We start from the raw sequence: 27,478 nt of genomic DNA on the forward strand, positions 1-27,478 counted from the left end.
CATTTAAGTGAGACCATAACAGCGAGTTCAGCTTCTGGGAAAAGAAATGAGATAAATCCTCCAAACTAAATGAAATTTTCAGCTTGGAGATCATCTGAAAACAATGGGAGTGTCCAGAATCTCGCTGATGTTACAGTACCTGACATGACATCTGGATATTGCATGGGGGTTAAGTCCAAGGCATTTTAAAGTTATTATGTTTGTAGTTATTTTTGATGGTTTTAAAAGTGTTGTTAGCTTTGGAGGATCACCACTTTAGATTAAATGTGTAATGCTGAGCAAATTTAGGTAGAGCTCTGTTACTCAACATGATCCCAAGTAGACCTGTGACAGCATTAGTAAGACTCCATAAAGTTGGCATTTAGTTTACACCCACTCGCATTCACCTGGCTAGATGAATTGTAATTACGATGTAGATTCACAAGACTGGGTTTTAAAAAAACATGGCAATGTAGTCAAGCCAAAAAAATCAGCTTTACTGAGGCCCACCAACAGTAACATGCAAGTATATTACTGACGTAATATACATCAGTATAACATCAGTATAGTAACAAAATACACAGGTACAGTTACAACCATAGCTCAACAGATGTGTTAATTTCTCAGACCATGTCACTGCAGTTTTTCTGGAGTTATCAGCACATTGCACTCTTAAAGTCTGCAGGCTTACTTTTTGTCAAGAAGCTTACAGATTTATGAATTAAAGCATAGATAGTACATGACAATGGAATTCAGGAGCACTTTGCAATGGATTGATAATTAAAGAACTGAGCTATTGCTCCTGCAGGGTCAAAGGACCTTTTGGGAAGCTGTGCACCAATATGTCACAGTGAGTGCTTCACTTGTGACTCTAGGTTCCCCTGCTAATACCTGCTAGTACTTCTGTTTTTATCAAGTCTGTAAAGTAACCATTTTTTGTGTTTCTGCTATGTTTTGAAATGATAAGGTTATTCTCACAATAACCTGAAACACCACAGCTCGTTTTTATATCCAGCATAAGGTCTTTGATAAAAATAGTATGTGTCAAAATGTGTGTGTGTGTGTGTGTGTGTGTGTGCGTGCGTGCGTGCGTTTGTGTGAGGCAGGCCGGTGACGGCACCAGCAGACCAGGCAGAGATAAGAGCAGAGTAGTGATAAAGTTTGTTCTCCCAGGGAGAGAAAAGTAAAAGTATTATTTTAAAATGTTTGTCTTACAGATGCACTCACCAATAAAAATGTGTCAGGTTATCTACACTGTTTGGATACTTTGATTCAACTCTTATTACAAGAGATTAGAACACAGACAAATGTTACACAGAAATATGGCATCTCAAGAGCCAGGACCATAAAAACATTTGTAAATGTTCATTAATGCGTCCTGATTTTGCTCCATCTATACCTTCAGCTCCCAGGAGGCTAAACCTGTGTTTTTTTCTTTTTCTGGGTTCTGTACAACTGGTGACCAGCTGATTCTTTGCTGCTCCATACTTCATTTTTAATCCCTCACTTCATCCAATCTGAGAAAAGTGGTCCGGTTCATTATTGTGTTTGGTTTTGAGACAGACGTCCTGGTTTCGACCGAAATTCCACTCGCACCTTCTGACTCCTCTTCCACTCAAAATTTGGGTCATCAGCTGTTTTGTGGCTCTGGAGGCGGCCTCCTCCCTTTGTCTATAGGCTGGCTGGCTAAGCTACTCGGCCCCTGCTTCACTTTCTGGGCAACTTATGACTAGTCCAGTCCTGCTCCGTGGCTCCAAATTCAGGACTAACCCACAAGGCTAAGGGGGGACACAGGGAGGCAACCCCCGATTGCCACTGAGATGGGGATGGACGGCAGTCAGAGCTGTGCGTGAGTGCATACAGAGAAACAAATAACTTAGTAGAAGACGTGGTGGTGTAAACTGGTACGGGGAGGTCTGCGGAGTCTTACTCTTGATTTATGTGTTTGGGGGAAGGTGTCAGGAGCAGGAACAGAAGCAGCCAGCGATTTTATTCCGGGCGCTTTAATAATAGCAGCCACTTTGAAATAACACGAACAGCTCTCAGGACGCTATTTTTAAATGACACAGCTCACATTTACACAACGTTTAGCACACCGCCTCATACGGAAACCGATGGGCCTGTATCTACCACCGAGTGTGTGCCTGAGCGGCCGGCTCTCCGAGTGCTCAGCCCCCAGGGCCGCAGTACTGAATGTGGTCCGTGATGTGTGTTTTCTCTCCGGATGATGCTCGAGTTTTTTCTGGGCTGCGTGAATGTTTCCTTGTCGCACCGCTTGTTATTTGAAGTTAAAATGTGTTCATGTTCCACACCAAGTTTTAATTCAAATATATAACCATTTCCGTTTCAAACTAGACGCATGTTGTCAGATGGATTTCTAAGTTTGGCTGTGGCATAGATGTGTGTGATGATAATGCAGACATTTTTATATGGAGCTATTATTTATTCCATTGCATTGTTTTACTTTTTAGAATGAACATCCTCAAACGCCGACGCGCTAATATATATTATTTAGTTCTTAATTTTGTGTGCAGTGCTGTAGCGTACAGATTTCCACTTTCCCGTCGTGTTTGAATCATTGGCCTCTTCATTCTGACTTGTATCTGCTTTGGTGGTGTTAGCGCCATGTAACTTAGCAGGAACCCAGCTCAGGGACCCGCTTCATGATTTAACATGGTAAACACATCAGGATGTGTAATATGATAATCACAATCAATAACACTCTCGCCCAGCCTTTCTCCTTCTCTCTGGATTTACTGCTTTTATTCCGGGATTTCACTGGGAATAATTTAAGATCAGCAATAGCTGGAAGCGTTTGCTCGTATTGCAGCCGTTCGATAGACTACAAGAGGTCTGTGCTCTGTATCGGATTTTTCCAAGACCTTTTGATTGCATATCTCTCTGTTTTCCTTCCTGTCTTTTCCCTCCCTCTATCCCCCTTCTCTCCCCCTTTCCCTATTATCCTACAGTTCGTAGGAGCTTTCTGGAAGCCGTTTTCTTCCCTCAAAACACCAGGAAATAAGAAGACATCTTTCGGTGAGTTAAGTTTTACTCGCTTACTTGTGATGCATTTTTAGAAACTGTGGTGATTTGGATTCTTTAAAAAAACCTTGTGCGTAATTGTTTTCTAGTTAGTTCAGTCTTATTAAAAACACGTGGTAAACTATAGGCTGATGATCACATTTATTTGTTTATTATTTTTTGATAAAAGAGAATTTTATATGCACCAAATGCGTCTTACACATGTTATTAGTATTAATAGTTTTAAATCACTCCATGGTGCTACTATGCCAAATGCAGCATGGACTCGGTGCTAAATTAGCCACGTGAAGGAAGAACTTGGAGATTTGCTTTGGTGATTTATTTTATTTTATTGTTCGCTTTTAAAAAAATTCTAACTGAATTTGTGTATAGATGCAACTCAGTAACGCGAAATTAGCGTGTGAGAGTGGTGTGATATAATGTAATGACACCTGCTTATGTAATGTAATCCGGAGGTGTGAAGGGCGCTGTGATGACCGCCAAAGCAGGAGACACGCCAGGCTCATTTAATGACTTGATAGGGCCGCTATTATATAGTGAGGCCTAACAGCAGCAATCCACGGAACAAAATAATCTACGCAATAAATTGATTCTCCATCAAACCACACAATGCAACAAATAAGCAGACTTTTTATATTTTAGAACTGAGGTTTACAGCACTTAGATGTTTCCATAAAGCTCTGCTGGTGAAATATGATTTTAAATCTCGAAGCCTGGCCAGAGGAAATTCCTTAGTGTCATCCTCGGTGCCCAGCATGTCTGAGGACCCAGGGGTAAAACAAGAAAGAAAGAATGGAAATAAGATTTCCACAGCTCTGTAAAGCACAAAGTTTCAGTTGTGAAACCCAATATCCGTGACTCAATCCGAAACACGGAGCCGCCGATGCGCGTCTGCCATCCAAGGAAAATAAAGAATAACTGCCATCCTTTGCAAGCACCAGCGTGCTTTCACAAGTCAATACATACATGTAATCCACACTGCTTGTTTCTCCACATGCAGCTCTCTTCCCACAGTGTTGCTCAGTAGAAAAAAAGCAATACGTAGACAAAAAAGCTGATTAGTGGTTTGGTTAATGAGTAATACGGTTTTCAGCAGCAGTTAGCAGATCCTTCAGTCCGCACAAAAGGCTTTGAGGAAAGTTGCAGACGGGCACATTTCGGGCTCCAACCTTCCACCTACACGGAGCGCATCCTCTCATTTCAGCAGCCCACAGCGAATGCTATCTGTTTTAAAGTTGGGCTGTGTATACACACACACAAGGACACACACACACGCTGCTGGGTGAGAGAGAACTCATAAATCTTACGTAGCCATAAACGACAGGGGTAGCGTCCTGAATAATAAAAATACAGGGACGTGGGAGAGAGAGCTGCAGAGTGTGTGTGGAAACACGGGAAGACACCTTCATACTTTCATTCCCATGTTGGCCTCACTGTATCTCTTACTCTTTCCTTCTGACCTTTTTTGTCACTTACTTCTTTAGCCTGCTTGTCGAATGGTGTTGCACTTCGCTCCTGCCCGTCCCTCCTTTGCGTCTTCACTAAACGCAGGGGAGAACACGAGCTCTGCCGTTGAAAAGAGCTGGAGATTGAGATTTTAAAGGCCCAGATTTTCCTTACATCGGTCACCTCCACAGCCACTTATATGACCGATATTCTTGATAGCAGTTTTTGGATTTGCGTCTTGATTTGTTTTAATGTCAGACATCCCCTTCCACTGTGCTCACCTTGCCGCTGTGCATAAGTAGCAGCAGGGGAGAGGAGGTGTTGAAATCTACACAATACAGACCGCATGTCTAACTTTTACAGGGAGACTTGGTATGAGCAGCAAGAGGAGCTTTGAAAAAGAACAAAACATTTCCTGTAAATTCAGGAGGGAGACAGAGGGGGAAAGAAAGAGAGCAACAGTCCTTCATGCTGCCTGTGAAAGTGTCACTAAATATCATCCAAATTCTGAATAATTATTAGCAAAATCAGATGGACTGACTGGAGGGATACTTCCTTACACAGTAGAACAAGTAGAATTGACACGTCTACGTCGCTGTATGGTAACTAATGATATAATGGATTTGGTTCTTCAGCTAAATATGTGGTGGGCTATTTTTCTAGAAGTGCCTACACTCCCAGTGACTGAAGATATTTACCACATAAGCCAGAGCGTTGCCATCCAGCAGAGAAACATAATGTAAGAAAACAGCCTATGGAAGCTGGGCTAAACCACCTATAGGTTAACAACTGAACGGTGTCAGCAACTATTTGACTTTGACGCTGTTTATAAAAGCGTTCTCATGTTAGATCTATACTACTAAACATCTTATTACCATCGATTATTTATTATTGTTCTTATATTTTGATTCTCTCTTATGTTCCTGTACATTTGCATCAGTTATACCAGTCATTTAGTCTACGTGGTCCCAGTTAGACTTACGCAATTACTGTGTAAACTAACCTACCAAACTAAGTTATCCAGAACCATGAGCCAGCCTCAACAGTACTATGGCGTTACCTTTGTAGGCCTGCTCCACAGATGAACCCTGAAAATGTCGCTTTGTATTGTGTGCACCATGTGTCAAACTGGGCTGTTTTTTCACTCAAGTGTTGTATGAAAAGTTCAGTCTGAACAAGCCGCTTCATGCTAAACTGGTCGTAAGAGCTGGGAAAGTAGCCTGGCTGCAGAGCTAACCTAACCGGCCCAGATTCCACCTCCAGCAAGTGTTTAGGCCTAGTCTGCATTGGTGATGGATCTCTGAACTGAACTGAACCCCGTTGTTTACCCCAGCACAGCCCCGGGGGCCTGGCTGATGTCCGGGTGTCGTCGGTTGCCGCTGCTGCTAGCGTGAGGAACTGGCCCAACACCGAGAGTCTGCCCCAGAGCGAAGCAAGGAGGAACTCAGAGCAGGACAGGAGGGAAGGAGAGTAAAAACAGGGCCGAGCAGAGACCCCGAAATGCGATGGGCTGACATTTATTGGACCCTGGACATTGAGCGGCAGCATCTAGAACAGAAAGACATTTGAGGCCATTGTTATCAGCCAGCAGCGGTGCAGGCAGTGCTGGTGCTGGGGCGGAGGGTGGAGGTGGAGGGCGGGTGGAGGGGTGGGGGGCGCGAGCAGGCAGCAGGCAGGCTCCCCGGTAAGCTCGTTCAGCTCGCGTGCTAGCTAACCTGCCTGGAGCCTTCCCGAGCCCGTTGGTTCATTCTGTTCCTAAGCCGAGCGCCCACCGACGCCTCGAGTCCGACCACCTATCTCTTCCGCCGGCCGTTCATGCCACACGGTGTCAGCTCCGCCAGCCTTGCGCAGCCGGGTCTGCCGCCGCTGCCGCCGCCGCTGGCTCCGGGAGGTGTTGTTGTGGTGACGGTCACGAACAGCGCTGCTGGTCTCGAGAGCTCACCGGAGGAGCCGCGGTTTTGCGGAAAGGAGAAGAAAGGCGGAGAGAACGCGAGCGGATTCGTTATTTATTTAATTATTTATTATTGTTATTATTGATTACCTAGTGGACGTGCGTGAGGATTAATCTGTGATGCGGTGTTGCGGGGTCCGTGCCGGACTGGACCGGGACCGCCGGTGCTAAGGAAGGTAAGGAGCCAGATAACAGGGTGTGTTTGTTGGCTGTGAGGTGTGTGAGGAGCAGAGTGGCTGGCTCGGTGATTTATGGCCCATATGACTTCAATGCCGGTTCAAGAAGAGTTCACGGTGCTTTAAGCTGCCGTAGCTATATCCGCTCAGCCCCCCTTCTTCTTCGGGACTTCATGTTTGTGCGTCTTTCTTCTCATTTCTTCCTCACTCAGGCTACAGCTCCTTATTGAACAAGCCGCCCATTTTCCGCTGTGGATAAATGCACACAGGCCCTCTTTGATTCCGCTGCTAATATCTGACACCTTTGCATTTCCTTTCTCAAACGGAGGTGTGTATGGGAGCTGTACTGATGTCAGCCCACAAACACAGCAACAATAGCTCTGACCAGGCCGGTGCCTTATTGTTTCTGGGCTCGGCTCCATATAATTGCCCCCCTCCGCAGTCTGTTAATAGGATAAGGAATATGTGGATTGTCCAACTTAATGCATGCTCCCTGTCTCCTGCCTGCACGGTTCTTCATTGCAGGCGCCATTTGTAATGTTATATCCCAGGATAAGGCGCAGACACCGGACTCCAAGGCAGACCTCTCTCCGGGTGTGTGTTTGTATAGTTGGCTCTTTCTCTGGCAGTATAAGTGGATTATTCAGGGAGGCGTCTAGTAAAGTTGGTGATTGTATTAAGCTGTAGCCCTACAAGCTAGTGGCAGAGACATTACGTGTTCTGCTTAATGGGGAAACAGCGATATGATTTAATAACATATTCCTCCTACACTGAGTGCCACGGCCTCTCCCTGTCCCTCTCTCCCCGGGACTGCTTGGACTATTCCTCAGAGTAAATAATTAGGATTCCAGCTTGTCTAGCAGAAAGATAAATGGCTGACATATGTGACGTGCTGAGAGCTGGAGCAGGGTTGGACTGTCTAAGGCAGCTTACACAGAAAGAATAATAATAACGATGATAATAATAATAATAATAATAATAATAATAATAATAATAATAATAATAAGAGGCTAGTTAATACATTCCCAATGAACTGAGGCAGATTACGCCAGTTTGCCTGAACTATTTCTACCTGATTATGAATACACTGGCATCATTTATTTGCGGTTTGCAGTCTGTTTCCTACTATCTGACGTGCAGGTTTCCATTCAAACATATCCTGGAGTCAGGAAATGTAGGTCTGCTGCTTATTTCCCAATCACAGCTCTGTGCACGACATCACTTCACATTTTTCTTTTGTTTATTGTCATTTCTGCCAAATCCAATGGTGCCACATGACTTCACCTGCATGTTTAATATTTCTCCACAACAAGCCAACAAAGCGCTCCAGTTTGATGACGTTTAGAAATATAATGGATAGCTTTGTGGCGATGTTATTCCAAGGAATTAATTGTTGGTAATAGCAGCAGTCAGTAGTTAGCTGCAGCCTTAGCAGACACAGGCTCAGACCGCGTTCTTCTCCCCGTTAGACGTTTTATCTCCGCAGGAGAAATGAATGCCAGGTGCTCTCCTGCTCCTGACAGGCACAGGCCCACACCAGTGGTGAGCGAGAGATAAGCTATGGACTCTGAGGGGGCCCACTGCTTTTTTTACTTCTCGTTTTCCTTAAGGGGCCAGGATAGAGCCTTATGGCCGCTCGACCCTAATGGATCACTGACTCCTCAAGCTTCTTCCAGAGTATCTTATCTATCTATCTATCTATCTATCTATCTATCTATCTATCTATCTATCTATCTATCTATCTATCTATCTATCTATGTTTTTTGTCTTTTTTACTTGAACCAAAATCTATATTTTTTCATTCATTTTTACGTTTAGGCCCTCCATGTTCGCCAAATAGAGGCGCCAGAAATTTGTGAAATCTAACTCTTATCTCCCTTAGCTAATAATAATAATAATAATAATAATTTGTGGGAATATTTTCGAGATCAGCTTTTTCAACATTAATATATGATCTCTACGCCTCACCTTAAGTAGCGTTAGTAGGAAGGCGATTTCTTTGTTACGTCCTCCCAGAGCAGAGTGAGTAGATGGGCTGCTGATTGAGGATGAGGGAGGTAATGGTCGAGCGGAACACGGTAAATCATGAGTGGAAGGCAGAGGTTGACAGAAATAGGCTACCTACATCAGTCACAAAAGAAAATATTCACTGGCGCCATTACACAACAAATGACAACATGATGGGGCAGCGCTTTATTACAACATCAACATTTGCTTGCTAAACATGAAAATATCTTAGGAAATAAATAGAAAATGGCTCACTTGTTCGCCTTTTAAAATATTCTCAGAAGAGATTTCTGAGAATATTTTTTGTTTTTAAATTCAAAGTCATTGCCGGTATGCTTGGATATATTAATTTAACTGCAATAATTAATGAATCGCACAATAACAACTAATGCCACTATTGTCACATTATTATTATTATTATTATTATGATTATTATTATTATTATTATTATTATTATTATTATTATTATTATTATTATTATTATCATTTATTGATGGTGTTCTTCCTCTTCATATGATTAGCCTATTATTAAAATAAAATAACAACAACAACAATAATAATAATAATAATAATAATAATAATAATAATGAATTTTGATGGAAATTTTACATTAATAATAGCCTTTCTAAGTGTGTGTGTGTGTGCGTGTGCGTGTGTGTGATAGAGAGAGGGAACAGTTTGCCCTCATCGTGCCCTCTCTGCTAGCGCGTCTGCAGGCTGTGCATTGGCCTCAGAAGGCAGGGGAGGAGGGGTGAGCAAAGAAAAGCGCTGGTTTCTATTCATGTCAGGGCGCCTTTCATTGAAGGAAGATGGATTTATCGCTCTCATTTCTTTATTCTGCCTCTCCTAACCTTTCAGGTCAGATTGCAGGGGACCGTACAAGAGACACCGTCACGTGACCCCCGGTACCAAATGGTCTTCCGGCAGTGGGTTTCAGCAAGGACCGGAGCACAAGCAGACGCCGCCACTTCTCTCAGAAATGCAGAAGACAACATACTACGACAACTCCTCAACGCTTTTCGGTGGCTACTCCTCCTACCAGGTGCAGGGGGCGGCAGCAGCGGCAGCCGCCAACGGCTTTGGGGGCTATGATGCCCCGGTCCCAGTGTCCCACCACCAGCCGGCCTTTCAGGGGGCGACCCATCTGGATGTGGATTCGTACCAGCGCTCTGCCTGCTCTTTACAGTCGCTGGGCAGTAACGGTGGCCACCAGCAACAGCAGCAAGCCAAGACCAAGGAGCTGAATGGCAGCTGCATGCGGCCCAGCTTGCCGTCTGAGCACCACCCCGGCTCCCAGGTGTCCCCTCCACTGCCCCCCAACCCCAGCAACGGCAATGCAGGGGCTCAGCAGCCTGGGGGCAGTACAGGGGCCTCCTCAGTGTCTAAATTAGCCCCCAGTAAGTCCTCTAATTCCTCATCCACCACATCGTCTTCCACATCCTCGTCATCCTCACTGCCCCCCAACGCGACCTTGGCCAAGCAGATCTTTCCCTGGATGAAAGAGTGTCGGCAGACGACCAAGCAGAAAAACTGTTCACCCAGCAACAACTCTGGCAACGGTGTGTTAGATTACACCTGTCTGTGTCTTTCTGTCTGTCTTTGCTTTGATTTCCCCCACACAGTACCTCAGCAACAACAGAACCATTTTCTCTCCAGCACCAGACTGAGTCTGTCACTCTTTCCTTAGGCCTTTCTCCTTTATTTTCCTTCCTCATTAACACATTTGTTATTATCCTGCCTTCTCGTTCCCATCACCACATCCAACTTCCCTTACGTCTCCAGGTTGCTCTTATACAAGACAGTTTTACTCTGGTGAGCTGTATTCATTAAAGCATGTAAACATCCCCTGAGAGTGTGGTAGCATGAAAAAGCCCAAAATGTAAATCAGTTCTGTTTTACACTTCAGGCTTTCAAGTGACAGAGCCCACCAGCAGGGTAACTGTCAAAGGTCAGTATGATCCAACCAGATATTCTCCTGGCAACACAATGTAATGGCAAAACAGGTTCTCAGTGTAATTTATGACAGCATTGGATGGGTACCACTATCATGTCTGTGTGGTAGGTGTGGAGTTTGGGTGAGGAGGTGGTTAGCCTGCCTTAGCATAAAGACTGGAAGCAGGGGGAAACAGGTAGCCTGGCTCAGTCTGAAGTGAAAAACCTTTTAAGATGCTAACACTCCAACCAACAACCAATTAATCTGTTCTGTCTTTCGTTTAATCTAAGCACTGCCTCCCTGTTGAGCTGAAATGTGTAAGCAACAATTAGTGGTTTTAGTTGCATTATATTATGGAACTATGGAACTATTTTTTTGGCGAGTTCAGCTGAGAGTGGTGACATCCTCAGGCGTTTTTGGTACTGAGAATGTGGCAGCTATAGAAATATTGTGCCTGTACAGGCTTATTCTAAAACCAGTACACAACTGCCATTACCTTACAACTTGCACAAAAACAAAGATGTTGCTCAGGAAAGCAGGTGGAAGGATATACCAAAAAAGGAGAGCGAAAGAGAAAACTAAAACCAGCAGACACAATGCATACAAAGACGTCTAAGGAAGTTATGTCATCTGTTATTATGAATATTATTGAAAATCAGGCAATCAGAAAAATGGTGGAACACACAGCTCTTTCATCAGTATTCAGTATCAGAGTTCAGGTTGAAGGAACTTAAAAAGTTAGACTTGATGAATGGCATTTCTTCTTAAGAATTAAATGATTTTCTTATCAGTGATAACTGTTCCTTGTAGTATTGTAGAGTTATAGCAGAGTGGCTAGCCAGCGGCCACAAGCCAGCAGCCAATAGCGAGTACTCCTTTCTTCATTCATTACCCTGCACTTTCTTTTTGTTTAGTTTAGTGTTTAGTTGTTTGTTTGTTTATTTGCCTTCTCAATGCTTTTCTGCCTTCCCTCTCTGGTGTCTTCCTGTCCTTTTTGCACCTCCTTGGAAAGAAAGTCACTGCAAGAAGGAAAATATTTACAGGATGAATTTACATGTCATATATGAGAACAGACATGCAGACATTTGAAATAAAAAATGGAAAATGATGATATATGGAATATCATTTGTATGTATCATAACAAACATGTTCTTTTGAATTGGCAGATAATAATTCAATAATAGTCATCAGAAGCCCTTCAGCTTAATGGACAAAGTCCTGAGAAGAGATTAGTCTATTTATTGATGTGAATTTGAAACAACCATTGGAAGAATGTCACAGTGGTTACCTCTCTCATCCTTCACAGGATAATAGAGACAGAATCTCAGTGTTTGTTTTGAACTATGCTGCTTCAGCTATTATTAGCATGACACACATGGCAAGTATGCACACAGCAACATGCCTGTGTATTTACAACTAAGGCATTTACACAGGAAGATGCAAGAGGCTCTGCAGTTTAGCACTATTGTTTAGTATAAGACAAACATCAAGACGGAGCAAACACTATTAGCGGTCTGCTCAAACAGCCATTTATTAGCCATCAGCAGCTTCAGTCATTTTCACACATGAGCCCAGTGGCTTTTGACATTTCACTAATATCGCACATATGGAAAAAATACATCTAGAAGAGGAGGTACAAGCAACTGCGGTGTGATGTCATTTTAATTCTTCTGGCCATTCGCTCTTTCATTACAGTAACAATGTACAGTGGGACAGTTAGACAGGCTGTAAACAGTCTCCCAGGTTAGTCACTGTTTGACTCATTTGTTTGGATAAGAAAACAGTTGTGGACTATCTAATTAATGCTAATGAATGACTTCATCTCTGACCTACTGCAATCACTGTAGTGCAATGCATATTAACACAGTGCCCTTCCATTTATTCTGCAAGTGAACAGTTATGACCTGTTTCCAGTTCATTAGGAACACCTAGCTGAAACCAATACACCCTCTTTCACCAAAGTACACTGTTCAGTTTCAGAGGGTGGATGAATCAACTGTGTGAACACTTTGGAGGCTGCTGTTCAAATGTGTGATTCTGACAGGTGTTTCTATTTGTTACACTACCCTCATTGATAAAAGTGGGCTGGGCATAATATTAGAAACCCCTCTCAGTTGGATGCAGTATATGGCAACAGCCTCCAAATTAACCATAACGTTAAACAAACATCTCTCTATGAAAACTGAACATTAGAACCTTCATTCAGGCAGGACTGTACTCGTGCCAGCTAGGTGTAGGCTATAGCCTAATAAGGTGAATAAAGATAATCTGTCCTAACTGTGTTTGTTTGCAACCTGACCTGTCTGACCGTTTAATAAGTTGTTTTCTGATATCACTTGTTTTCAGTGTTCTAACAACAGAGCTGTAGGCAGACCTAAGAAAACAAAACACAGTTATAGTAAACGGCAGTGCAAGTTTCCCTTGTCTCTGGCAGCACTGTGCTTTAGAGCATAAACCAGAAGAACCTTTTCTATGAATTCTGTAAAACAGTTGGAGCAGCAGGTGGACCTGAGGTTTTGGAGGCTGTTTCCTGCTGAGAGTAACATACATGCTGCTATAAAAACTTTTACATTTGTTACTTGCTCTCACCTAGTGTGACTTAGAATGAGCCAGCAGGTTTCCACTGTCCACTGGTTTCATGGTCCAGGAAACTCTTACACAAACAACAAGAATCAAATCAAGCAGAAAAAATAAACCTACATTTTTCACATCATGCTCATCAGCACATGCACTGGCAAGCACAATCCTTGCAGAAGTGTCTCTGAACAAGTTTCTGAATTCGACTTAAGTTAGGACACAAATGCATTGAGAAGAATGAGTGCTCTGGGTGAGCTGATGGAGGAGAGTGTGGGTCAACTTCAGTTCCTGCTTGTAGTCCTTGTGATGCAGCTGCTGTTTCTGTGGGGAGGGAGGTCTTTCCTGCTGAGATGCAATTTATCTGCCCTCGGCCAGCACTGGGGCCTCTGTCTCTTAATAACTGCCACAGTTATGAAGTGTTGACAACTAATATCAAGGCATAATTCAGCCAGCCTGCCCAGACCCCCCTCTGCTTTATTAAGAACCTGAATGCTTTCAATTTCCTCCAGCATGCAGGCTGATTGTGTTTTATTCTCTGTACCTTACTGGCCCCCTCAGTTTTTACTTCATCATTTTTACCTGTTTCTTACTCCATCTTGCTTGTTTCTTTCTTTTTGTACAGTTCTTCCCCTTTCAGGCTTCACCATTTCTGTTTTTGTTGGTAGTTTTTCACCTATATTCGCTCCAGTGTTCTCACTTGCCCTGTCTCAGCTTAATGTTAATCTTAATGTTTTCTCTGTCCTCAGCATCAGGAGGAGCTGAGAGTGGCAGCAGCGGGGAGAAGAGTCCAACTGGTGGGTCATCAGCATCATCGAAACGGGCTCGTACAGCATACACCAGTGCACAGCTGGTTGAGCTGGAGAAAGAGTTCCACTTCAACCGGTACCTGTGCCGGCCGCGACGTGTGGAGATGGCCAACCTGCTCAACCTGTCTGAACGCCAGATCAAGATCTGGTTCCAGAACCGACGTATGAAGTACAAGAAGGACCAGAAATCCAAGGGCCTGAGCTCCAGCTCTGGAGGGCCCTCACCCACCGGCTCCCCGCCCCTGCCCATGCAGTCCTCTGCCAGCTTCCTCAACTCAATACACCCCATGGGAGGGGGAGGGGGAGGTGGTGGGGCAGGCTATGATGCTCCCTCTCCACCATCCTTTGGCAAGCCCCACCAGGGAGTGTCTTACTCAATGTCCACTGCCTACTCCAATGTTCCGATGAAGGGCTGCCCCTCCCAGCAGAAGTATGGTGCCCCAGACCCAGACTATGGTGACCCCCATCCCCACCACAGCCTTGTGCAAGCCAACAGTGCTGGCTATGGGACTCCCACCAACATGCAGGCCAGTCCAGTCTATGTGGGTGGTGGTAGCTATGTGGAACCCATGCCTGGCTCAGGGTCCTCCATGTATGGGCTAAATCACCTTGGCCCCACGCCACCTCACCACCAAACCATGGACTACAATGGCACAGGGCCCATGTCTGCATCCAACCAGCACCACGTGGGTGGAGGGGGACCCCCAGGTCCCTGTGACCCACCCACACACCCGACATACACCGAGCTGTCGGCACACCACACCTCGACTCAGGGCAGAATCCAAGAAGCACCCAAGCTCACTCATCTGTAGCAGGTTTGGAACAAAATGACAACGTAGGAAATAGTGAAGATGACACAGAACCAGTAACACGACGTGACTCATTAACAAACTAACAAGTGGGGACTCTAGTGTCACAATGGGTCGGCAGGAGAGACAAGGCAGACAGGAGCCGTCCAGTTGGTTTGTCCCGTGCTGTGCAGCCAGAAAGGGAAACAGTCTGGCGTTGGCCAGCCCTACTCTGCTTCCCCTTCTTTCATAAAGAGCTCCATCAGGTCTGATTACAGCCAGAGCTTTCATTGTTACCTTGAAAGTGCAGTTCATTTAATTTCAACAAGACAGAGGTTGTTTCTCTTATATAATAACACTGATACACTGTTCAAGTTGCCAAAACAAATTGATTAAGTACAAATCCTGTAGTGTAAAACTACTGAAATCAGTGTAGCTGCCAACATTTTCTTTACACAGAAACACACTAGACTATTGTCAACCGCTTTAACATAAATGCTTCTGACACAAACATCTACATTTCTCTCTCTAATGTTTTCCATTTATATCATTCATCAAATAAAAAGTAATCGCACCATTACTACTTATTACAAGTTCTCCTTGGATTTCTAATGCCTTACTGGCTTTTCAAAGTCCAGTAAATTATGGGTATAGCCACTGGCATCAGTAGTTCAGCTAGCATATAGCAAAACAGCTTGTAATGGCGCTGTTGGATCTAGTATGTTGTTTAAAATTGTACTTTGATAATAAAATCTCCCCCTAAGACACACACACATACAAAGAGCTCTCCCGCCTGGTAAATGAAATAGTTGAGATTTTAATGGGCAGTTAACGAGGTGGTTAGATTTATGAGGCTGAGCTCTCTCCCCCTCCAGGCAACACATGTTGTTGTCAGCCAAGCTGAGCTATGTTGAGGGCTCTGCCTCTCCATCAGCTGCAGAGGGAGAGCAGAAATATATAGCTGAACTGGCAGTACTCAACCACTGGATGCTCCTCCCTTCACTGTCTCTTTTTTCCTCTTGTCACCGCTCCCTGTCCCTCCCGACTGAATCACTACTAACCCACTCTCTCCTTCTGTGGCAGCAGCACATGGCTTCTGAAAGAGGCAACATTTACCCACAATCCTCCACAGACATCCCACCCCTCACACATCCATCACACCACATGCACTCACCATCTCTCTAACAGGGTGAAGCTATTAACTCAAAGGCTAAACTAGCTTCCATAGACACATATCTGTGTCCTACTTTAGCTAATCACACACACACACACACACACACACACACACACACACACACACACACACACACACACACAGCAATGCTAAGCTAACTTCCTTCCATTGGAACACATCCACAGCCAGCTTAGGCCAGCTGTTGACACCTTCAAATAAACACATGAGAGTACATGGAAGAGACATTTTTAATGTTCTTATTTTAGCACATGATTGACACAGGGTAAATAATAAGAGTGGAGAACACTATTTATTTATGTTTGGGTAAGTCACTGCCCTCCTCTCCCTCTATCACTTTGGAAGGGTTCCCTTTCATTAGCGGACACCATTGCGTCCACATTTTATATTGTCTTGTTTTGTTCTCACATATCTTGACTTTTAACGTGGATACAGGGTATATATTTGAACAAAAATGCATGTCCCAGAAACCTGAGCTGGTGTATATCATGCATTTTTTAAAACAACTGGGGTTTAATTTGTGTGAACTGTCAGTGAGGACAGTTTGGGACAACCCACACTAAATCCCTGACAGACTGCTTCTCCCAGTGTTACAAACTGAAACCAAGCTGTGTGTGGTTGACCCTGATTGCACTCACAGATGTTCTGGAAGTAACCCTGTTGTACAGTTTTTAAAAGTGCAGATTTACACCAAGGTTTTTTACATCTGGGCATCATTGTTGCACTTAGAGTTTACATTTTGATGGTTAAGGGTAAAAAATACTAATAATAAAATCTTATTTTGAAGACGGAAGGCCCTCCAATCAAAGCGTCTTTCGCCAATATGTGTTCAAGTGAACATTCATATATAAATATTTATTTGTTATAGCCAGTTTAAAAAGACTTTCTGTTTTGTATTATTATTTATCCTTCATGTATTTATATTGGAAAAAAAATACTGTACTTTTTTAGTATTTACCTGTTCTGAAAGAAAAAAAACATTGTGTTTCTTCTTGTCCATTGTACTGAAGTTACATTTTTTTAGTTCTTGTATTTTAGAAGAAAATAAGTAGTTTTTATGTTCCTGTAACAACCCTTGTACATAAATGTCTTGGCTTGTACAGGGAAAAAGGCAAGGATGGGCATTGGAGACCCAGCCTTGAATAGTTCTAAAAATTTAGACAAACTATTAGCTGGAAAAAAGAAGATATCTTTTTGGAGAAAAAGATCTTCTTTCTTTGTCCTTTGTAGCTCCTTTTTCTTTTATTGTTGAGAGTTGTCTGTCGAACAATTCTTTAATAAAATGTTATGTTATTCAGAGCTATGGTCAGTTTTTTAAGACTCTCAGGCGTGAGGAACTTGACTTAGGGTATTTGATAATTGTTCTGTTTGTGAGGCAGGGACACTGTCAGGTGAAAACCTGCCTACACCGTTGATTGATTGTTATGGCGACATACAAGCAGCTTATTGCACTGCTGGGCTCCTTCTGGCTGCCAGCTGAGGCAAAAAGCATAAATATGAAAATATGCAAAGGATTTCACACCACAGTTAGAACTCGACAAAAAAGTCAAGACTAAAACATAACTGCTTTTTTAGTACTGCTTTTGCCTAGCTCTTTGAAATGACCAGCAAATCATGTGTAATTATTTTCTCTTTGAGACGTGTGTGCTGTGGACATGCCTCAACATCAGCTGTTATGGCTGAGGGAATAAAATCCTGCTGATGATATGTCAAATCATCATTGGTGTGACTTCCTTCACACAGCAGGTTTCTGCCAGTACTGAAGTCATCACAGTCAGAAATGTGAAGCCTACAGCCACGTGCAACGTGTCGGACATTTTAACCTTTAGGAAACCTTCACATCGGCTTCTTTCTCTGCAGGTTTACAGTCTAGACAGAATAAAGGTGATTATTGGGCAGCTTTTTCACCAGTGCAGCCCATTATGATATTATTTACCTACTATTTACCACAGCAATTACTAGCACCAAAGCTGCACCAGTGCTAAAGTCAACTTCTGAGTCACATTCTAAGGACTATTCCCATAGGACAACCTTATACCTAAAGCCACACAGCTGTTGCCACTGGATGTTTTCTTCCTTTTCACTCTAAGAGGGAAAGACTGACATCAGCTGTGTTTTTAACTCATCACTGATTTGACCATTGTGCTGTTTTCAGTAACAAACTAACACAGACGCAGTGTTAGGTTTTATTGTGTTGATGTCGGTGTAACAGCATTTTATCTGACAGATGTATTCAGAAGTAATAACAGTCACTGGTACTGGAGAACACATCAATTGAAGTGAATGAATGTCGGCTGCAGTGTAACCCATGCTGCTGGCTGAAGCTGAAACCTAGTCTGACCTCTAAACTTGTTTCACATGAGAAGAATCGGCATTAACATTCCTCACTTTATTCTGTGTATCCTGGTTATAAAGCGTTTAGGACCCAGCTCTCTGGAACATAAGCAGTAGTATCTCCTTATAGCTAGGTCTGTAGTCTGCAAATGGTGAGTGAGACCTGAGATGTAGCTGAAAGGGTGGGGGTTAGCCTGTTGTGATCCGATTATTGTCCCAAACCAGGGCAAGACCAGAGACCTGTGACCAGCAGATAGATGAAGTTACAATAGATTTCTTAGTCTCTTACATGTGCAAACACACAGCCCGTTGACGTGTTTGCTATTTTCATCTTTCACCATAAGAATTATTGTTTTTAACAAGTGGTGGTGAATTGTTAGCTCCCTGGATTGACTTACTTTACTTTCCATTACATTCCTTACCTGATGATGAAGTTAATTTTTAAACTTGAGACATTAAATATTTATGTCAGTGTGTGTGTGTGTGTATGTGGGTCTTAATGGGTCTGATGTTTATGACTTAAAAAAGCCGCGAGGCCTGCGCCTTGGCCTGCTCACGTGATTCTGACCCCCCCCCCCAGTCTCTCTCCGTGTCTCTGTAACACCGCCCTGAGAGCCTGAGAACAGCATGAAACTTGGGACATAAATCAGGCGCCCATAAATAATGGCCGTACTTCCCTTTACATCTCCATTGGACTAACAGACAATAAAAACACCAATAAGCAGAGATTGGATCTAATTTATTGCCTCATAAAAAGAGACGGAGAGCTCGGCTCGGCTTCAGCAACGAAGGCGCAGCTGAAAACAGTTCAGCTATTAGGCTACTGTACAACACGCTCCCTGACAGCTACACGGACTGCTCTGGAGGACTGCTCAAAAATTATAACTGCAATAACATTTCATAACAACACGATGTCGAGGTGCAGCTTAACAGAAAAATCTGTTCCAGAACTGGGTAGATCAAATATCTGAAGCATATAGTAGCTATTACTTTGACTTAGGCAACACTACTACTACTACTACTACTACTACTACTACTAATAATAATAATAATAATAATAATAATAATAATAATAATAATAATAATGATGATAGCTTTTTAGCAGCAGTCGACTAAATGTAATTCAAAAATCCGGAAAGGGTAGAGTGGACATAATGGTCTACAGCTTATAAATTATTATGTAACACTTGGAAACTGGCCTAATAATCTAATGAATGATTTGAACTAATTACAAAATAAATCAAATTAAATGTAACTGCTAAAACAAAAATGAAATTATGTGCTCTACAGTTGAGTAACCCAAAACAAAGCAGTGTTTGATAATTAAAACGAAATACAAATGATACAAAATAATTAAACCTACAACCAAATTAAATGATATATCAGCCATACATCAAAAGTCCTCAGCTTCAGCAGGCAATCCGTGGTCCCCGTGCGTGGCCCAAAAATTATAAATAAATAAACTGCTTCTGCTCTCCACCGGCACTCTCAATAAAGTTGCCGGAATTTTATTTTTGATCTGTTTGAAGGAAAAGTGGTCAAATTGCAAAAAGCAGCTAAAAAACAAACCAGAGCGCTGCAGCGTGTTGTGACGCTGGAGCTCGGTCAGCATCTTGTGTCTGTTGTGTTACAGATTGGATTTAGTGTGTATGCATGTGGATATGTGTGTGCGTCATGCTTCGGCCTACACACTGCGCGCGCTTTCTGCCGCGCTCAATGGCCCTCACTCCCACACACATTTCTGCTTTTTCTGGCTCTTTCTTGAAGCCGGTGGACGAAGCCAAATGGCATGGGAAAAAGAAGGAGAAGGGGGTGCGAGATAAATGGCTTACATCCTTCTGGCCCCTGCTAGTTCTTTTTAAACACATAAAACATGTCTGTGTGACGTTTCCAGATGCGCGGATGGGGAAGAAATAGAAACGATATAGCTAAGAATCGCAAGACGTGGCGAAATGTGGATTTAAGGGGGAGAAGCAGAGGGAAGGCTGAAGGTTTTCTTGTTATTTAGGGAGTGAGAGAAACGGCTGTCAGGGTCTTTGCAGGGAGGGAAAGATTGATCACCACACTGTTTTTTTTTTTACTCGGGGCTCTTCGGGCCCTCCAAAAATATCCCCTGCTAAATTCCCGAGTTCCTGATCTCTGTCAAAATCTACATGCGTGTCCTGTCGTGTCTGACGGCCACGGCGCCCTCACACACTGTAAGCAGTACTGCTACTGTATTATTAGTTTCGCCATTAGGAGAAACAAGAGACCCGCGGCGCGATCTGCTTCTTTTTCTAGTGTCATGGCGCGACCTCGCTGTGAACCCTCTTTCAGTGTTAACAGAGTTTTAACTCGTACTCACACATGACACTGCACAGACAGACAGAGAGGATTTCGCAGCCTGTCTGTGAAAGTGGTTATTTTAAGGTGAGATTATATTTAGACCATGTTTATGATTCTTTCTCCGAAAACGCGTGCCCAGGCGCCCCGACAACTGCCCTATTAAAAACATAATTCAATATATGACAAGGCTTATTAAATATAAAAATGTACACTTACACACTGCCTCTCTTCTCATCTCCTCACGGGTGAATCTAAGTTTGGGTCTCTGCTCTGTTCATCTTTCTCTCCTCCTGAGCTGCATCACCATCTAAATGCGTTTTCTAGGTCTAACTTTGGCGTTTTCAGCCTCTGTCACACTCTCTAAGATTAATGGGCTGTGTGTTGGAAACAGTATTATTATTATTATTATTATTATTATGAAGGGGCCATATTGCAAACGGCGCCGGCTAGCTCCGTTCACTTCATGTTAACAGTCATTACATCACCCAGAGGATCGAAAATGTCCAAGTGATGCTCTATTGTTTGTGCGTAACGCCGGGCCCGGGAAGTGGCCGCCCACACAGCGCACATGGCGACCGGCCGCCTCCAGCTTTCTTTCTCCCCACACTTTCTCCCCCCTTTACTACAAACAATAGCAGCTAACCAGTGATGGAGCCTGTCTTTGCCACAGTATTTGGTGGAAAAATAATAATGCTGCTTCCCATTGCCATCTCCACCGCCAGGCCCGGGCCCCCGATTGGCTGCTTTGGGTCACATGACCAGGAATTGGCTGCAATTTCGTCCCATAGTTCTTCAGTTTAGCCTACCCAGGTCCCCATACGCTAGTAATATCACCAATATACACAATTATTATATAGCCACCGCATTTACGCCATTGCAGTCAAGAGCCTACATGCTCGTGCGTTTTTCAGCTCGGTTTGTTTTTTTCTGAAGTCATATTGTGTTGTGTGCGTGTGCGTGTGCGTGTGTATGTGTTTTGTTTTTTTTTATTTAGGGGAAGGGATTGTTCGGGGGACTCGCCGTTTGAGGGTGAAACCGGTTTGCGGGAGCTATGAATTTTGAATTTGAGAGGGAGATCGGTTTTATAAACAGCCAGCCGTCCCTAGCAGAGTGCCTGACGTCCTTCCCCGCCGTCCTGGAGTCATTTCAAACTTCATCAATCAAGGAGCCGACAGTAATTCCGCCTCTCTTCGAGCACACCATCCCCAGCCTCAGCCCCTGCACAGCCAGCCAGCCGAGACCAGCTGCCAGGAGCCAGCAGAACCGGAGAACCTCCTCCACTAATGGCCTGCAGACGCACCACCGAGGCGCTCAGCAGCCCTGCCCGTCCGGTCAGGCCCCTGCCCCGGCTACGGCCACCTCGGCCGGTCCGCTGGCCCACGAGTTCCCCTGGATGAAGGAGAAGAAGTCATCCAAGAAGTGCCTCAAGGCTGGGGGGAGCTCCAGTGGTGGTGGATCCATCATTCCCCCCGCCTCGTCTACCCCATCGCCGACTGCCTCCGGGTACGGTTCGGCGGGCATCGAGTCACCCACAGGTCGGTATATGCTGGGATTATGGAGCCAGTAAGTGCATGTGTGATGGGAGTGTGAGGGGTATGCAGACTGTTCTTTAATTTTCTGTTTGATCTTTATTTCACGTCCACTCTAGAAATAGCCATTCCACAGCATGGTTTTGGTTGGATGACATTGTTCTTTTCTTCCTCTGTGTGTGTGAGTATGTGTGCGTGTGCGTATTGTGCACTGCTGTGATGCTATGTCAACAGGGAAGCCATACCTAGACCACCGCATTATGCTGCAGTGCTTTGCACAATCTCTCATCGTGCGTTTAAATGTGCGCCCATCTTACACACATTAGCCTATATCTGTCGTTTTCAAGGATCGATACTTAAAAATCAGCTTTGCACTGAGGCATAGCTTCCACTCCCTCATCCTGTTAGTCCCGTACAACGCACACACTATATTTCCACAATGCATTTTGTCCATATAACGTTATTTATGGAGCGTAAAGACGCACAGAGGGTTTTTTTTTCATCCATCCTGCAGGTGACTGCTGCTGCAGACTGGATCACTCTCTTCATTGGGTGGTGTGATTTCATATCAGCAGCAGCATCGCCTTATATTATATATTCATAACACTGGGATGGAAGCCATATTGGATGGAAGAATATAATGGCCAGGCAAAGCAAAGGGAGCAGACAGTTGGGATGAGGAGTGGGGGAGGGGTATCGCTACAGCCACACAGGATACAGGCGGCTTACAATCTGATTTTCTTGGGGTTTAGGACATTTCTTTTACACTGACCGCCACTGCAATCACACTTTTTCCTCTTAGTTGTTTCTCCACACACGCAAATCCCATTCATTTTTCATGGAAATTCTGGTTCTTTCGTCTTCCTTTCTTGCTCAACTTCCTGCCTTTTCCAATCTCCTTCACAAAGTCACTCAGGGTTTTAGTTATATTTCTGACATATACCGCTGCATTCGTTTAACCTCGACATCCCCACATTTCCCTGCACATTTCCTCCCTATCGCATGATTATTTTTATTTTCCTCTTTACGTTTCTCTGCTCACACCCTGCACTCCAGGTTTTGCAGAGGAGGGAAAGCCACCCTGACATTGCAATCATTTGTCTTTATCTGCGCTTTGTTTGGGTTTACTTTTTTCTTTTTTATCTTCCCATTTTTCCAGCACCAAATTGGTCCGCTCTTGCAGTTATGACTTTGGCTGCTGTAATTGGAAGGAAAAAATTTTATGAGACGTTTTGTTTTATTACTGTTTTATTACAGACAGGACAGCCGAGGGGATTTCTGCTCGGTGCTGGAACAGGCTTATTTCTCGGCTGGAAATCTTACACGCAATAAAATTGTAGAGACTTTATAGGGTTTTCATGAAGTAGATCACAATTTGAGGTTAAACGAATATAAAATTAAAATAAAAAACGAGGATAGCTTTAAAAGGTTTTTCACAATAAATTCTCCATATAATTTCTCTCTGCCTCCCTCCTTTATTTGTCTTTTTCTCCCTGCAGAGCCGAGCCAGGCGGTTCTAGATGGCGGAGCCGGGTCGCGCCGGCTGCGCACTGCCTACACCAACACGCAGCTGCTGGAGCTGGAGAAGGAGTTCCACTTCAACAAGTACCTGTGCCGGCCCAGGAGGGTGGAGATCGCTGCTCTTTTGGATCTGACTGAGCGACAGGTCAAAGTTTGGTTCCAGAACCGGCGGATGAAACACAAGCGTCAGACCACGCACCACCGGGACGGCGGTGGTGGAGGCCAGGAATCCAGCGACCCGGGCGGGTTTGAGCCGCTCGAAGGCGCCGATGCCTCATCTCCATATTCAAGCCAGCCGCTGGAGGCATCTGGCACTGGGGAGGCTATCTCGGAGAGCGAGGCGGGGAGCGGCAATCTATCTTCGGCCTCAGCTCCTCCCGCCTACGCCAATGACAGCGGGGACAATGCGCAACCTACGCCGGAGGAGGGAGGCCATCTGAGCTGTCCCGAATGCCCACCGCTGCTCGGGGCACATGGCTCCTCTGACGCTGCTGCGGCTCACCACTCCCCGCCGACGTTCACCACGACCAGCTCCGCGGACAACCGCGGCCTGTTGCCGCTGAGCGAGGCCGGGGCCGTAGCAGCAGCATCGGCGGGAGCAGCAGCGTCCGAACCTCCATTCTCTGAACAGGGGGACACCTCCATCACCTCCACTGCTTCTTCTGCTCCTCCTGCCGCCTCCTCCTCGTCCGCGCTCCCCGACCTGACGTTCTTCGCTGGGGACTCCTGCCTGTCGCCCAGCCTGCAGAGCTCCCTGGACAGCCCGGTGGATTTCTCCGAGGAGGACTTCGACCTGTTCACAAGCACACTGTGCACCATAGACCTGCAGCACCTCAACTTCTGAGGCCCGCGGCGACCTTAGAGATAAACGAACATTAAAACAAAATAAACGACGAGGAGTGGACGGAAGGGCCCGTCAGCGAGGACTCTGTTTCAAAAGAATTAAAGTTTCTCGGCAACATTCCTGAAACGTTTCTCTACGGTAATCATGCTCGTTTTCAAATATATATTTTTTCCTCCTGGTTTTATTTTGCGGCTATAATGTAGTTTGACAGTTTTTGCGGCTATAATGTAGTTTAACAGTTAATTTAATTTATTTATTATTTTTCTTATTTTAAACATCGAAAGGAAAGATTTATTTTTTCACGATCGAAACGTGGATTTTTCTTGTCGAATTTTTATTTTTCTCAAAATGATTAACCCTTATCGGTATGTGTGGATTTATTTCCTCTAGTCCATTCCGGTGCAGCTTCATGGATCCTTACTAACTTCTCAGGAACAGTTCACGGAGTCTCGGTGCAGATAGTTGGAATGAATTCATTCTCTCTGAGCGAGACAAGGAGAGCGAAGCCCTGCTGATGACCCGAGTTTTAGACGCTAGTTTATTTATTAAGATTCTTTAATAGTGAAAATCCAAAGTATTTATTGTACAAATATTTTCATAGTGGAATAATAATAATGATAATGATAATAAAACACAAACATTTACGATGTGGCCCTTGTTCTGTTTTTTAACCTATGATTGCTGAACATTATTATGTATTTCAGGACGGTAAACATTTTTATTTAGACCTATGTATTTTACCACCAACACTCCTGAGGAGTTAGTTTATAGTAAACCATAGTAAATATAGTCATTATTATCGTTCTATTATTTTAATTATTTAGAAAGACTGGGCAGTACTTTCTGTGTTGAATATCGCAGGTCTGTGTGTAATTGTTATACACCATATTTACCACAGGCCTCGTTTGTATTGTTAGTTGTTTTATATGACCTAACTCTTCACTGCTGAAATCAAAGGCCAACTTTTATTTTATTCTCTTCTTGCACTATATCTTGAAACTGTGGGTCATTTCAGATTAAAATGCCTGGCTCTGTCTACTTTTCCCACACTATGGAGCAAAAACACAAAGCCTGATATGGCCTGTTACGGCCCGGCATGGCTCAGGTCGCATATGCTTGCACAGAGATAACCCTTAGCATGGTTAGCAGCAGCTAATGGTTAGCAAGCTTTATGACAGGGCAGAGCTAACCACAGGACAGCCAGATGAGACTCACCTGTGTGAGCACGAGCTGAAGCTCGGCATTAGCATGGCAGCTAGTTAGCATGGCTAGCACCTGCCATTGGTGTGTGTGGCTGCCATGCTAACTAGCTGCCATGCTAACTAGCTGCTCCTCCTCCCACACAGTCAAAATGGCGCTGAGCACAAAGCAGGATGGGAACAATGAGCCCTGGCAGCCATTACAGGGTGGCTCACTGTGACAGGCACTGTGTGTGTGCGTGTGGGAGAGAGAGCAAGTCTAAAAGACTAACTTGTTATGTTGGAGAATAAAGATTTATAAGGCAGATTTATGTCTTTAATGATAATAATTATAATAAATAAATACATTTATAGTATGCTCAATCAAATCATAATAATAATAATGATAATAAAGGAACCTTGAGTTGGTCATTATTAACACTGATAAGGTCTAACTGACTAACACTGATTTGATCCTGACTCACAGTTTAATAAATGTAAATCAAAGGTGCCCTGTCAAGGGGAACACGTACATTCAAATTGTATCCAGTGCTGCCTTCAGTTAAGATTGGATTTCAGAAGCTGAAAATAGCAGGTCCTTTAGAGCAGGCTGAGCTCCCATCTCCTGTACGTTCTGAGTTTCTCTCATAAACAAGAGATCCTTCACTTTTTCAGCTCAACCTCATTTCACCAGTTTTGGAAATAATATGGGACCCCTGAACTGTTATGTTATTCACTGCATCTCCAAATGATGATTACATATGAATGTTACATCAGCATGATAAAGTCAACCTGTGGTAATGTCAGCAAAAGCAATAGTGCTCCCTTTCTGATGACAGACAAAACTGCATTGAGATAAACCCAAATTATATCCTTGCATGTGAGTGCCAGTTTTAAACTGCATAGCTGCAGCTCTAGATCCAACAGGAGCAACTTCTGACGCATAAAATCATCTTCTAGTATGGAAGCGTCTGTATATTTTGGGGCTTCCAGACTGCTTCTTCATCACTTTTGTCCAGCAGCAGTTTTGTATCATTTTATCTTAGTCCAAATCACATTCCAGTAAGCAGCAGGTGATTGCAGCTTATATGACCTACAACGAGGCATTACTGTCACATGACTTCCAATCATCTATGACATGAGCAAAAGACACACAACTTTTGATTCCTTTTTTTATGACGGTTCCACCATCTTGTTTGTTTATTATTGTAACTACAACAAAAATATCCTATAACCTTAATAATGACATAGGTCTTTTATGAAGGTTTCCTAGATCTGATTTGGTTCAGATACTGATCTCACATTTTTCAGCCATTGACTGTAAATGCAGCTACCTTTAGTTTTCAGTTATTTGGACCATGGATATGACCAGAAGTGCTTTAAAATGTATCGATGAAATCTTTTAGCTAGAGCACAGGTTCTACTGAAGTTTGAAGGTTTGGCTCAGACATCTGTACAATAAGATAAGATACACATGCAGTTTGCAGGCTCCTGCATCTTTCATAGTTTACTGAAAGGAATAATACATGTATTTTCATTGTCATGTAGGAGCTCAAACTGCTGGATACTACAATAACCAAAAGACACACATCCATCAACATAGAAATGTGTGGACATAGAACAGTATTGACCCCGATAGAGAACCATAGCTCAGCAGGTTTAACGGGTTTAAGTCAGTTGGTCACATCAAGATTAACCATGGTGTGTTTCCAGTTTTTATACTAAGATTTAAACAGCCACTGACTCCAGCAACAGATTTATTCTATAGACATAAGACCGGTATCAATCTTCCCAAAAAGCAAATTTCCCAAATGTAAAATTATTCCTAGAAAGGCTTTCAGTTTCAAATT

General features: G+C 43.7%; 1 protein-coding gene across 13 annotated transcripts in view; it reads left to right on the top strand.

Annotated features, from left to right (window-relative positions):
• hoxb3a (homeobox B3a) overlaps positions 1 to 25,094 on the top strand; it is an 88,973-nt gene extending 63,879 nt beyond the window's left edge. For 6 of the 13 annotated variants that reach the window (XM_026326118.2, XM_026326127.2, XM_026326117.1 and 3 more), the window contains 3 exons: positions 2,949 to 3,015; positions 9,460 to 10,160; positions 13,858 to 17,196. In XM_026326118.2, the coding sequence (XP_026181903.1) occupies positions 9,581 to 10,160; positions 13,858 to 14,729 (1,452 nt within the window). In that variant the 5' untranslated portion in view covers positions 2,949 to 3,015; positions 9,460 to 9,580 and the 3' untranslated portion in view covers positions 14,730 to 17,196. Of the gene's footprint in view, positions 1 to 1,512; positions 1,825 to 2,948; positions 3,016 to 6,168; positions 6,595 to 9,459; positions 10,161 to 13,857; positions 17,197 to 21,550; positions 22,092 to 23,584 lie in introns of those variants that run through there. The other 7 variants (XM_026326122.2, XM_026326123.2, XM_026326124.2 and 4 more) reach the window with 7 other exon arrangements.
• Positions 25,095 to 27,478: the final 2,384 nt, after the last annotated feature.

Source organism: Mastacembelus armatus, chromosome 8 (genome assembly GCF_900324485.2).
Source record: "Mastacembelus armatus chromosome 8, fMasArm1.2, whole genome shotgun sequence".
NCBI lineage: Eukaryota > Metazoa > Chordata > Actinopteri > Synbranchiformes > Mastacembelidae > Mastacembelus > Mastacembelus armatus.